Source organism: Citrus sinensis, chromosome 7 (assembly GCF_022201045.2).
Source record: "Citrus sinensis cultivar Valencia sweet orange chromosome 7, DVS_A1.0, whole genome shotgun sequence".
In the NCBI taxonomy this organism is placed as follows: domain Eukaryota; kingdom Viridiplantae; phylum Streptophyta; class Magnoliopsida; order Sapindales; family Rutaceae; genus Citrus; species Citrus sinensis.
In genome coordinates, this window is record NC_068562.1 from 3,656,641 (window position 1) to 3,669,655 (window position 13,015).

The 13,015-nt window shown below is 34.8% G+C and overlaps 2 protein-coding genes across 4 annotated transcripts; one reads left to right on the forward strand and one right to left on the reverse strand.

Annotated features, from left to right (window-relative positions):
- Positions 1–95: 95 nt before the first annotated feature.
- On the forward strand, positions 96–3,459 carry LOC102619583 (protein IN CHLOROPLAST ATPASE BIOGENESIS, chloroplastic-like). Its single transcript, XM_006494389.4, has 11 exons — positions 96–306; positions 420–503; positions 1,627–1,701; positions 1,789–1,831; positions 1,909–1,966; positions 2,088–2,255; positions 2,332–2,394; positions 2,486–2,580; positions 2,684–2,765; positions 2,896–3,006; positions 3,155–3,459. Exons 1-11 carry the CDS (start codon positions 180–182, stop codon positions 3,293–3,295), a joined length of 1,047 nt encoding a protein of 348 aa, XP_006494452.2. The 5' UTR covers positions 96–179; the 3' UTR covers positions 3,296–3,459.
- A 219-nt stretch (positions 3,460–3,678) lies between these two features.
- Positions 3,679–9,894, reverse strand: LOC102619871 (filament-like plant protein 7). 3 transcript variants are annotated; one of them, XM_025093996.2, is made up of 7 exons: positions 9,464–9,894; positions 9,102–9,149; positions 8,797–8,945; positions 7,905–8,049; positions 5,304–7,761; positions 5,128–5,188; positions 3,679–4,401 (listed from the first exon to the last, which is right to left on the reverse strand). In XM_025093996.2, exons 3-7 carry the CDS (start codon positions 8,896–8,898, stop codon positions 3,901–3,903), a joined length of 3,267 nt encoding a protein of 1,088 aa, XP_024949764.2. In that variant the 5' UTR covers positions 8,899–8,945; positions 9,102–9,149; positions 9,464–9,894; the 3' UTR covers positions 3,679–3,900. The 3 variants fall into 3 exon arrangements, with proteins under 3 accessions (XP_024949764.2, XP_006494453.2, XP_052300223.1); XM_006494390.4 differs by lacking the exon at positions 9,102–9,149; XM_052444263.1 differs by lacking the exons at positions 9,102–9,149; positions 9,464–9,894 and having other exon boundaries at positions 7,905–7,952; positions 8,797–8,943.
- Positions 9,895–13,015: the final 3,121 nt, after the last annotated feature.

Here is a 13,015-nt window from a genome sequence, read left to right on the forward strand (position 1 = left end):
GTCATTTCGATTTCTATTCCAATACAAATACAGTTAGCACATTAAGTACACAATTTATTTTAAATGTGGTCAAAATATAATGTCCATTGATTATTGTTTTTTTCCCCCTAATATTGCAAGGTGTTATAATTTTCCCCCCCAAATCCTTATAGTTAGGAGTATCGACTGTGAGCGAAGAAATGAAGATCGGCGGCGGAGTGGTGTACGAATGCTCACGCGCCACCGCTCTGCGCACCCTCTTCCTATTCAGACGCCGCACAGCCAGCGGCTCTCGGTCTGTTCGCTCTTCTTCATCTTCATTTCCTGGTAATATAAAAAACCACGTCACTTTTCTTGCAGTTACAGGCTTAACAATTGACGATTTACTAGCGAAAATTGATTTTAAAAAAAAGTTTGTTTATCGGTTGTTCGAGTTGCAGATCATATAAGTTTCATAAAGGATGTGGCCGCTACTCAACCGCCTCAGCATTTGTCTCATTTGTTAAAATTGCTGAAGGCAAGAGGTAAGTTTCATTATTAATGACCTCTGTCTTCTCCGTTTGTTATATTTAAGGGCATTTCTGCTCCAAATATGAATACTGTTTCGTCGAAAATTAGGAAATCAGTTGGCTTTAGGATACTATTTGGATGAACAATAATGCTAGGGTAAGGGATCATAATATTTGATTCCAAACTTGAGTGCCAATACGATGTGGACATAAATTTCAATAAATTTCATAACTTGTAAAATTTACTATTCGATTGATGAATACCATATTAGTTGGGACTTAATTTGGGGTACAAATGTTAGGATGCCTAACATTGTTTTTGGATAAAATCTTACCATATTATATATATCATTCTTAGGTAGGGGCCCCTCATTTTTTTAATATAGACACGTTGTTAAACCATGCGGCTTAATAAAATAATTTTTTGAGTGCACTATAAACCCGTGCGGTTTACTAGCATTGAAAGAATGTCCGCATGAAAAAAAAAATGAGGATGCCGACACCCGAAACTTGGGATTATATCCATCCGGAGGCATTTTATTAAATTTTTCTTATCCTCAATTTTAGAAATAAAGAATCCTATCTTGCTTGCAAAATCAAATAGGCCTACTTTGGAATGTTTGTAGGATTTAATGAGTGTGAAGTAGGAGTAAGAGTGATATTTCATGGATGATTCCTCTCCGAAAATGGATGACTCATGCTTTTAGAAATTATTGGAGGGATAAAGAACGGACCCATAACTATGAAAAAGAAAAAAAAAATTGAATCATGTTGGCGTTGAACTGGTAATTGTGCAAATGCATTAGTTCTTGTGGTATTTCCTTTTTTGTGTAATAAAAGAAAGAAAGAGATCAACAGAGAAATGTAATTGGATTCTATTGGATTTGATTATATCGAGAGAGAGAGAGAAAGAGAGAGAGAGAGAGAGAGAGTGTCTTGTGGAGAAAACTTTATCTATTGAGCAACTACGAACTGTCTAAAGAGTGGAAATATACTTATATGAATATTCATGGATATTTGACGCAGACCAACATTTGGGCCATGTTGTCTTTACACGACAGAATTTGCTTCTTGTTCAGTGCTTTCATGATCAATGGATTTCATGCATAATACCTTCTTGTCTAATACATTTTAACAGGTGAATCCATTATTTCTCCTGGAGCCAAGCAAGGATTGATACCCCTTGCAATTCCGCTAGCCAAAAGCAGCTCAGGTATAGATGAAGTTTTGTCTATGTTTGGATTTTTCAATTGCTGAGAAGTATTAGTGTTGAAGCTCTTGCATGATGTCCTTGTAATAGATGCTCTAACCGCATTGCTGCGATGGCCAACAGCTCCACCTGGGTAAGAAACTCATATGCTTCTGATCATTTCTGTTAATTGCTTTTATTCAACTTGGCTGATCTCCTGAAACACTGCAGGATGGAAATGCCGGTTGTGGAGGTTTGGAAGCATGGAGTTAGGCTTTTAGCTAAAAATGTACATATGCACTCTGTAATTGATATAGAATGCCAAGATTTCATAGTTAAGTTTCAACAAAAGAATGTGTTTCACAGAGCACACTTGTCATAGATTGTATCCTATCTCTCTTTCGTTGTAGGTAGACCAATTTATCCACAGAATTTTGGTTGAAGAAGATGCAAAGAACTTGCTGGAAAGCAGTGGCATGTTATTTCATGTTGCTGCTGAAGCTGGGGAGAAACTTTACAAAAAGGGCAACTTTGCTAAATCTCAGATTTCAGATATTGATGTTTATCTCTTAAGGAAGGTACCAAATGCCACACGGCTATTGTGCTTTAATCAGCCACCTGAATAAAATTTTATGACGAACAGTTTGCTTTCAGGTTGGTTTATTTCCAGATGTCCTAGAGCGCAAAGTGATGCAACATTTTGCCAAAGGAGACCATGTAAGATTCTGCTGATTTCGGCTATTGCTTGCATGTCTGAGGAGTTTTGTCTTTTGATGCATCGTTTATTGTTTATACATGCTTGTAAAAGGTTTCTGCTTTGGTGACTGGGGAGTTCTATACGAAAAAGGAGCATTTTCCTGGATTTGCACGGCCTTTTGTATTTAATGCAGAGATTTTACTAAAGTTCGTAGTAACTTCCTTTCATTACATTATCCTGGGATTTATGTGCATTATTTAACTGATGTCTGCTGTTACATTCTTAGAGGCTCTGTTGTGCTTGTTTCAGAGTTGGCCGTAATCTAGAAGCTAAAGATGCTGCCAGGGGGGCTTTAAAATTACCATGGTGGACTTTGGGTTGCAAATACCAGGTGCAGCACCATTGGATGATTATTTTCTTTCATATCTCTTTCTCTCTCTTCTTTTTTTTCCCTTTTCTTCCCTTTTCCTCTTTTATTATATATTATCTTTCAGTTGTGTTAAATGGTTAGGTTCTGTTAGGAAGTTGCTGATATAGCACAATGGGAGGATGATCAAATTGATTATATAAAAGAAAAAGTGACCGCAGAGGGAAAGCAGGAGGACCTGAACAAGGGGAAAACACATTCTCAGGTTTTTTGATATTAAAGTAGCTTGTTGCTTTCTACCATATTGTTTATTTCCAATTTGATTTAGAACTTGTTAAATTGAATATATAGATTACTTTCAATCAGACGATGGAAGTGTTAGCTCATTTGACTTCTTCCTTCAAAATATACAGGTTGCATTAGATGAAGCTGCTTTTTTGTTGGATTTAGCTTCTGTAGAAGGCACTTGGGATGACTCAGCGGAGCGCATTGCTGAATGCTACGAGCAGGCTGGACTACACGATATCACAGCATTTGTGTTATACAGAGATTAAAACTTTCTGGTTTCTCATTTTTGCTTCAAAGTCTCCAAGAAAATCCAAATTTCGCACCATGTTGTACTTCATTTACTTAGAAATTTTTACCTCTTAGAAATAATGAGATCTTTCAATCGTCACCATTGTAGTACGGTAAGCTAATTGAAAATTCATTCACCGTATCTGATGAACTATTTGTGACAAAAATAGGTTATATTAGGGTGAATATCTAATATTTGATGATTTTGGATCACTTTTGAAGAAGAAATCATGTTTTACTGTTTTTATTTTTCAAAGAACGAGAAATTATTACCATAACCAACTTGAAGGATTTAAGGTAGATCAGCAGAACTTTTATGAACGGGAAATTATTGTTGTACAAAAACCTTCCGCCCGAGAGGTAGATGAACTCTTTCTTTCTTTTATTTCTTCCACACGCAAAGTCGTGTTACTGAGTTTCAGATACATATACAGCAACAGGAAAAACAACAACATGCAATCTCTCTCCTAATGACTAATAGAGGTCAAGCTTTCAACTGTTACCCTAACGCAGAGGCAACAAACCAAACACCAAGCCATAGCAAAACATAGCCCGAGAATCAAACCCAGTCATAGCTTCTCATTTATGTGGCAAAAGGAAGAGTAATTTTTTTGCTGTTAAATTTCTTTTTTCTCCAAAAAAGCTTTTTCCACAAATTCCCACCACCCCTTTTTTGGCTGGGCACAATGGCCAACAACTTATCCACGGCGTCATCGTCTTGGTGTTTGGTTCCATTTAGAGCAAGGATCTTTCCTGAAGGCTCTATTGCCCTACTGGAGATGAAAACAGAACTGTAGTTGTCATCATTCCCTTTAGTCCTAGGACAATTAAGATCCTCACCGTTAGTGTTATCCTCGGCCATCATCTGATCCAATAGCGAGGATCTTTGGTTGATCATCTTGTTCTTTTGTAAAGTTGTGGTTGCAGCAGCAGCAGTAGAAACAGTGTCAGTAGGGGTATGGATGACCTTATCAAATAAGGCTGCTTCCCTTGGAGAAGCCAGTGCTTTCAATTGTTTCCCCAAGTTTAAAATAGTTTCTTGGCACTCTGCCAACTTTTCTGAAGCAGTTGCGATCTCCCAATCCTGCCATCTCCCAACAACAGTCCTCAATTCAATCACAATAAATACTTATTTAAGCACTTCAAGCAAAACATAAGTTCTAAAGATGAACATCAATACTACAGGTCATATATACTTGAAACTCGTTAAAATATATAATTTCTCCACTCTTTACTATGTTTACCACAAATAATTTAATCTAAAATATATAATTTCTCCACTCTTTACTACGTTTACCACAAATAATTTAATCCCTTCCTCACCGCTTAGCATTGTAGATAATCAACAATACTCATTTCTTGTCAGTTATATTTGCCAGGAAGAGAAACTACAAGGAATGCCATTTTAGAGAAAACATCATTAGTTTGAAAAAAACTTCTCACGACAAAAGTTAACTGAAACAAAATGAAAATGAGCCAAAAACATACAATACTAGTCAGAAGACTCCTTGATAAAAGGAGTATGCGTGCAAGGACATCTCACTCACTTCTATCCAATCTTATGTTGCCCTAACCTGCTATTTAACCGACGACATTTTTGTCAATACAAACAGGAGTGAACACAGAGTATTTTTGGGGAACAATTTATCACTAGGAAACTTTTATCAGAAAATCTTATATCAATGTCAATGAAATTACCTGCAAAATAATAATAATTAACCAAAGCCATCATCAAGGCTACCAGAACCTAATGATACAGAGAATAACTCCAAATAAGTAACATATATAGGATAAGACGATATGAACTTACAGTTTGGATTTGCTTTTCATCTTGCTTCAGTTCATCGGTTGGGATTCCACTCTTCGTCACACTGATAATATCATGTATCAGAAGAAATGACATCCCTCAGGAATGCAGGTAGGATTATGAAATTGCCAATCATTATTGGTTTCACAAAATTGAAATTGTAAAGAGCTATTTATTACCTCTCCAGTTGAAGTTGTAATTCAAGACACGTGGCCTCCAATTCTTCACAGCAGTTACTTTTATCCTCCAACTCCACTTCTAGAGATGAAAGTTTCTGGCAAGCCTCATTCAAATCAACTCTGGCCACTTTAAGCTGTGTATCAAGATCTTCATTTATCATTTTCTGAAGTTTAACTTGATCCTCAATCACTTCCTTTGATTTTTTCAAAATGTCTAATTCATTTTGCGAGTTTGAAACGATTTTCTGTGATTCCTGAAGTTGACTCATCAAAGAATTACTCTTGTCAATAGCTGACACGAGACACTCTTGCCTGACTTTGTTTCCAGCTTCTACATTGATGAACTCAGACCCTGGTTCACTTTCATTAGATGGAAGTTCTTTCTTATGGGAGAAGTAATGGCCATTTGCAACAGCAAATGTTGGCAAACACGAAGATTGTCCTCTGGGAAGATGTAATCCATCAGCTTCAGTGAATTGATAAACCATTCCAACTTCTGCTTCACTTTCACTCCGCACTTCATCCCAATCGAAATGCTTCTTTATTTCATCCTTCATGCTGGAAACATCTTGAAGAGAAAAGCAGTGGTTCATAATCCATTCCAAAGCAATACTTAAATCATTGGCAAATTTGTTGAAGTCGGCCTCTTTGTTCAGCACACCATAACAAGCATGAACAAACTGCTGTAAGATATCACTAAGTTCAGAAGTTTTCCACTGGAAAACACGAACCATGTAGCCTGAAGGTGCTGTGTTTTTATAGGAGATAACACTCCCATCCTTCTTGGACAAGTTCTCCAGGAGACCATATTCTGGAGATGTTAAATTGATCTTTTCAATAAGCTCAGCAATTTTACGTATTGATTTACTCAGATCAGAGTGAAACTGCTGGTTCTTCTCTGACAAAGATATCTCAGCATCTGTTACTGAACTAAAATGAGGAGAATTTGATTTATGAAGATTGTTTGAGCTCTCCCTTGTATCAACCAATTGATGAGTGGACTGATGATCTATGTACACCAAAGCATCTCGAACATCCTCAAGTATTTTGTAAGGGTGTCTATTGGTGACATGGTTTTGCTCTAAGATGAGCTCCAGTATTTCTTGAAGCCAACTAGGAAATTTACCAATTAATATATCTCTGGATTTGATTTCTCGATTCAATACGCCAAAGTCAGCCTGATGTTCAGGAACCCGAAATATCTCCTCACCTATGGTCGCAGGGGAATGACCACTGGACTCAGTTTCCAAGGGGCCAACAATTGCATTAGCTCTAATTGGAGAAACATGAGAAGTCCCATCTGGTTTATTGACAGAGACTATCGCCAATCTTTCCATTTCCACAAAATCATCCATCAGACTTATGTCCGAAGCTCCAACAGTTCTGCAAAATGGTGGCTCCCTCTGTTTACCACTTCTCAAGTGTTCTGATTCAGAAATTAAAGCAGAAGCACGCGACTCAGCACAATTGACCTTATCATCACTACCAATGTCAGACATTGATGTCAGAGAGAGCTCATATGACATAATGCTGGTCCTCGATGGCTCCATGATCTTGCGACCTTTAGACAACTCTTCAATCTGTGACTCCACCTCTGATAATTTGGAAGCTGCACGAGCATACATGGTTCTTGAAAATTGGAGTTCATTTGTTTTCTTATCAAGAACTTCCTTGAGAGAATTGTTTTCTTCTTCCATAGCACGTAATTGTTCAGTCAGAAAATTAATCCTTTTGCTGGGAGTGTCAGGAGGATTGTCAAATGCTGAGTCAACCATGGAACCCAAAGGACTAGAATTCAACCTTTTCCTCCTCGTTTCAGGTGACTCCCTCCCCAGAATTTCAACCTCGTTCTTCATTTTTGCCAAGGCAGCAGGACCTGGCAACCGCTTCCTGACCAGGACTCGTAGCCTCTGACATTCTGATTCTAACTTGGCTATTTTCTTCACACTCTCCAAGTGCTGCTTGTGTGATTCATCAGCAGTTCGGCGATTAAATTCTCTCTCCTCATTTCGGATCTCAAGCTCCTTCCCAAGCACTCGAACCTCATATTTCAGTGAAGCGTTTTCTTTCTCTGTTGAATCCAATCTAACCATAAGGGCATTAGAATCTGCTTCAGCTTGAGTCCTTTGTTTACCTAAGTCTTCAATCAACTTTTCCTTTGCCAGGAGAGCCTTCGTAAGATGAGTGTTCTCAACACCTAACTTTGCAAGCCTTTTACTGGTCTCAGCCAGCTTCTCCTCCAAAATCATCAGGGATTGTTCAAATTCCATAGATGCCTTCATTACAGCATCATGAATTCTTTGCTCCTGCTCTTCTCGCACAAAATGTAACTGGTCCATACATTCCTTCAGGGCTGCATCCAGATGGATCAGTCTTTCCTCGCCAGTATCTCTCTGCTGTAAAGCTGCATCAAGTTCTTGCTTTAGAGACACCACTTCTGCTTCTGCCTTCTCTCGGCCTATATGTAAATTAGAAATCAAAGTGTAGCTAAATAAGATTTTGAATGCAACTCCCGTGACAGTAATTTTTTATTTTAAAACACAAAATCTTATGATAAAAAGTTGAAGGAATTCCTAGAGTAAAAAGGTTTCAATAAATTACCTGTGATTGCTTCCTGCGCCATGTTTGCATGTTTCTTCACAAGATCATCTTTGGCATTACATTCAGCAAGGGCAGAAAAAAGCTTGTCATTTAAGTTTTTCACATCATTCTCTAATTCCGCTTTATAAGTTAAAAGTATTTGCATCTGAAAAATCAAAATTATGATTAATGCCCCAGTGCACAACCAATCCTCATGAAAATTTACAGAGAAAACATTCAGCAAACTCTGAAAGGCATAATGACACTGCCAAACAGAAATTTAAAGTTATAATTATTCTTGGTAAATCAGGACTTAAGCAGCATAGTTAAGCCGAGGTATTCCTGCAGCCATATAAGGAAGGTGCATCTTATATCGGTATGATTTTTATTTGAAGTTTTGCAAAATATCCAGAAAATGTGAGAAGTGTTTTACTGAACAGAAGCTGGCTGAAAAAGTTCTTTATTGTCTTGAAGAGGGTAGTTAACCCCAAAAAATGACTAGAAAGATAAAATACAATTTGGAGCAATTAAGCTAAGTCCTGTTGGTTACCAACATCACTTCAAAAATTTAAATCCATTGCTTCAATTTCAAACAATAGTAAACTTCAACATATGTAACTCTTTATCATCTAGGTCAAGTGGCATCTTATTAATTAGTACAAATTTCACTTTAGCAATCAGAAAAATGATAACATGGCAAGAATGATATCAACTCACCAATTTAGATAGAAAAGGTTGGTAATCAACACAATTCAATTAGGAAAACATAAAGCGACATACGCCAACATAGGCAAGCATGGATCATTGAAAAATCAAGAATTTAGTGGATATAATAATATAAAAAGATCAGAACCATAAGTTTAGTGAGAGTTTGGCATACAAGAAAAATACATTAGACCAAAGGCAGGTTTACCTCTGCTTCATTTCCTTTCAAAGAAAGATCTAATTTGTCAGTTGCAATAATGGTCTTCTCAGAGGACTTTTTCCTCCAGAGCCATGGCTTGTGGTCCATCATTTCACCAAATCCAGCTCCAACACTTGAAAGACCTTAAAAGAAAACACCTGCATCAAAATTAAAGAAAGAATTATAATTAGACAGGCGCCAGAAGTTGATCACTTGCATAATCGAAAGGATCAGTCGCGATGACAACAAATCCCTTTTCATAAACCAAATTATCATTGCATCATTGATACAAGTGTCTTATATTCAGCCACTACCGTTGGCTCAAAATCGTCTACTTCAACAAACAAACATTCTGTCACCCACTGCATGATTAAATAAAATATTGATCAAGAAACAGAAAATTTGACAACAGCCTACTACTGGTTTTTCACATTACATGCCAAAAATAGGTAAAGTATTTTGGATTAAAAAATAAAAAATTACAGTGAAACGTCAAAATCATTATTGTCTGACTCTCTTACACATAAGTTTCCCTTTTTATTAAAAATTAAACAAATTAGGAAAACGGTAATTTTGGATCAATGCATGTATTTAAAGTCCACGGGATTCTTCTCTTTCTACATCTCCGAAGAAACAACACACAATTTAGAACAAAAATGTAACCGCTCTCGCTCACCTGTGACGACGTATCACCGATTAGTCACCGTGCATGGACCATCAACACAGCGCAGAGGCGGAGGAAGGACTTAAATGCAAAGAAACTTCAATTAGAGTAGCTAATTCCACAATGTGTGACGCTCCGAGCCAACCGACAACTGAGAGAAGAAGCAGACGCGATAGAGCGCTAATTAACCACAAAGCTAAGAGTGAAGCATAAATAGAGAAAGTATGAGTGTGTTTGGTGAGCAAGAAAAAGTAAGATGAGGGAAAAGTAAAGAGAGCGACTGGGATGAAAATGAAAACTGATGGTGAATTTTTCTTAATTAATAAGGATAAGGAGTCAGTATGAGTGTATGAGTACCGACTACTGTTCTGTACTGATGATCTTTTTTGCATTTTTTTATTTTAGAGTTTTACGAGAGTGGGGCTGGGGAGGCAATGTGTCGGCCCGGGCCTGACGGTGTGGGACACGTACGAGTTAATATTAAGACGCTGAACCGCTGGCGTTGCCGAATTGGGCGCGGGTTCTCTGTTTTCTATTTTTCATCGAACCGGAAGCGCGCAAAGTCTCCGCCGTCTGTTATTTCACATCCGTTTCCTGTGAATTTAAGGGAAATTTATAAAAATAACTAAATAATTTTGTCATTTTTCACATTTAACCATTACATCTTTTTTTATCATAACTAGCTAAACACAAGGTTTCTTTCTTAAATTACCTCGGTTAGTTCATAACCAAACACAACTTTTCTCCCTCCTCATCAAATCAAACGCAGCCTCGCCCTCTAGAATCATCACCAACAACGGCAAAACCTAGGTAAGAAAATTGGGTTTATAGAAATATTACGTATAAAGTATTTGATAAAATATTTCTTAAATTGTTTATACTTTGTTTTTGCATCACCAAATGTTAAAGAGGTGTTTGCCAACTTTAATTTGTGCGAGAAGAGAGTTCATAGCGATTGTATGTTGGTGGGACAGACACCTGTCACACGAAATTAGTGCGACAGGTTGCCTATTGCACGAAATTGGTGCGACAGGTGCCTGTCGCACATGATTTTGCGTGATGGGTGTCGACACCGAGCCCGTGACAACTTCAATCTTCACTCATGCACCACACGAACAACTCCACCTATAAAATCAACATCACAAACACTTCAATTTTCACTCACCATCACCAACACAACATAAAAGAAGAATATAAAATGCTTCAAAATCTAGGGTTTTTTTAAACTAACCTTTGGTTTTAAATCTTGACTGAAATATTGGTGATGTTGGCTGCCGAGGATGGAGTCTGAGAAGCCGCTGACAATGAGTGATCACCTTGAGAGAGAAATCGTTGGTTAGAGAGAGAGAGAGAGAGAGATGAAGGAGAGTGAGGAAGCTTGGTGAAAATGGGAAGGGTATTTTCGCCACTTAAGAGGGTTTTTGGATAATGTTGATAAAAAAAAGTTTGGGGGCCATTTGTGAAAATTAAAAAAAAATTGAGCTATTTTTATAAATTTTCCTTAATTTAAATCTCGATTTTATTGTTAGTTGAGAGAATTTAATGGTTGAATTATCAACTTTAAAAGAAATTTATATACGTAGTTACTAAGCTATAACTTGAATGAGACATCAATTCTCTTAAAATCAATTAATTAATATTTTTTGTATTTGGCTTGCATGGCCTGTCCATCCAATTTTTCATTATAAAATAATGTGGTTTTTTTTGTCTAAAATTTAAATAAACTTGAATTATTCTAAATTTTAAATAGAATTAAATGTTTAAATCCGAATGATATATTTTTTTTATTTGAATCTTTAAAAATAAATATCAAGTTGTTTTTTTAACTTAAAAAATTTTAAAACTAATATTTTTACATTTATGTCTTTACAAATTATAAATATTAAACAAATAATAAACATTTCAAACAATGTAAATGAGATAATAAATATCATAACATAAATCATTTTTAATTGAATACAACTATTTAATATTCTATATTATATATGTTAATCAATTTTATTATAGTTTATAATTTTTTATATGAAAAATATTCATAAAAAATTATGAAGATAAATAATGATAATTTGAAGAAAATAAAAAGATAAAAATACTAATAGTTTACCACTATATGTTATCAAAAGTTATATAGAGGTGGGTAACAATGCTAATTATTAAATTTTGGTTAGGTAATGATGAAAATTAATTAATTAGATATGTATATTTTAGAGAATATTTTTTAATGATATCATTCATACTATTTAGATTAAGAAAAAATCTAAAAAAAATAGTTTAATGACTTAATGGCTAAAAATATTTATTAAATTAAAATAACAAACAGTCTTAATGACTGAACTGATTAAAATTAAATCAATTAAATCATTAAGTAAAAAATAAATAAACGGCCCCTAAGTATAATACGATAGCTAGAGCATGAAAGAATGAAGAAAAATTAGCTATAATGAAAGCATCACAGCATCTTTTTTTTTTTTTTTTCAAAATTTAAATTATGGTGGGGCTTGGTTATGTATTAAGTGGTTTCGACATAATGTTGCTTTTTGGTTTTTTTCCGAATCACTCTTCATTCTTTTAGTATTTAACTGCTTTAGTGCTTGACCTACTCTTGGTATCTTTCTAACCTTTTAATTTTCTTATTTTAAACAACAATTATCACTTGATTCGATAGTGATCACGGTGGATTGGTCGACCCAGTGGCCCATTTTTGCCCACATATTCCGTTGATATGTTCCATCTACAAGACTGCAACCATTATTAATGTTCGCTTTTCTGGCATTGCACGCTTGGGTTACACTCTTAGTTGGTGTGTTCTCAGCCCACATTTTCTTCCAACACTTTAAATCTTTAATGTTTCCTTAAATAAAATAAAATAATTATAATTATATCCTCAAATGGACGATGATAAGATGGTGTTATATATATAAGGGAAAAGGACACAGAGACTCCTAACGTTTGAATAAGGAATACAAAACCCCCTAATATTTTAAAAAATACACTCAGACCCCTATTTCTTAATAGTAAATTATAATTTTACCATTATACCCTTATAGCATATTAAAAAATAATTGTTCATTATCCAATTTATTTCTATATTATTAATAAAATTACGAATATAACTTCATTACCCAATTTTTCCATTTAATTTTTATCAAATTTTATCTTCAAACTAAATAAATTTAATCCATTGCTCAAAATAAAAATAAATTAAATTGATTATTAATATAATAAAAATAACAATTCTCCATATGTTATTTCTTATAATTTCTTATATATAAATTAAATTGATAATTTCTTAAAAATAAAAATTCTCCATATATAAATTAAATTTATTTTAATTTAATATATGTTATTTTTATATTAAATATATGTTATTTTTATTATATTAATAATCAATTTAATTTATTTTTATTTTTGAGCAATGGATTAAATTTATTTAGTTTGAAGATAAAATTTGATAAAAATTAAATGAAAAAATTGGGTAATGAAGTTATATTCGTAATTTTATTAATAATATAGAAATAAATTGGATAATGAACAATTATTTTTTAATATGCTATAAGGGTATAA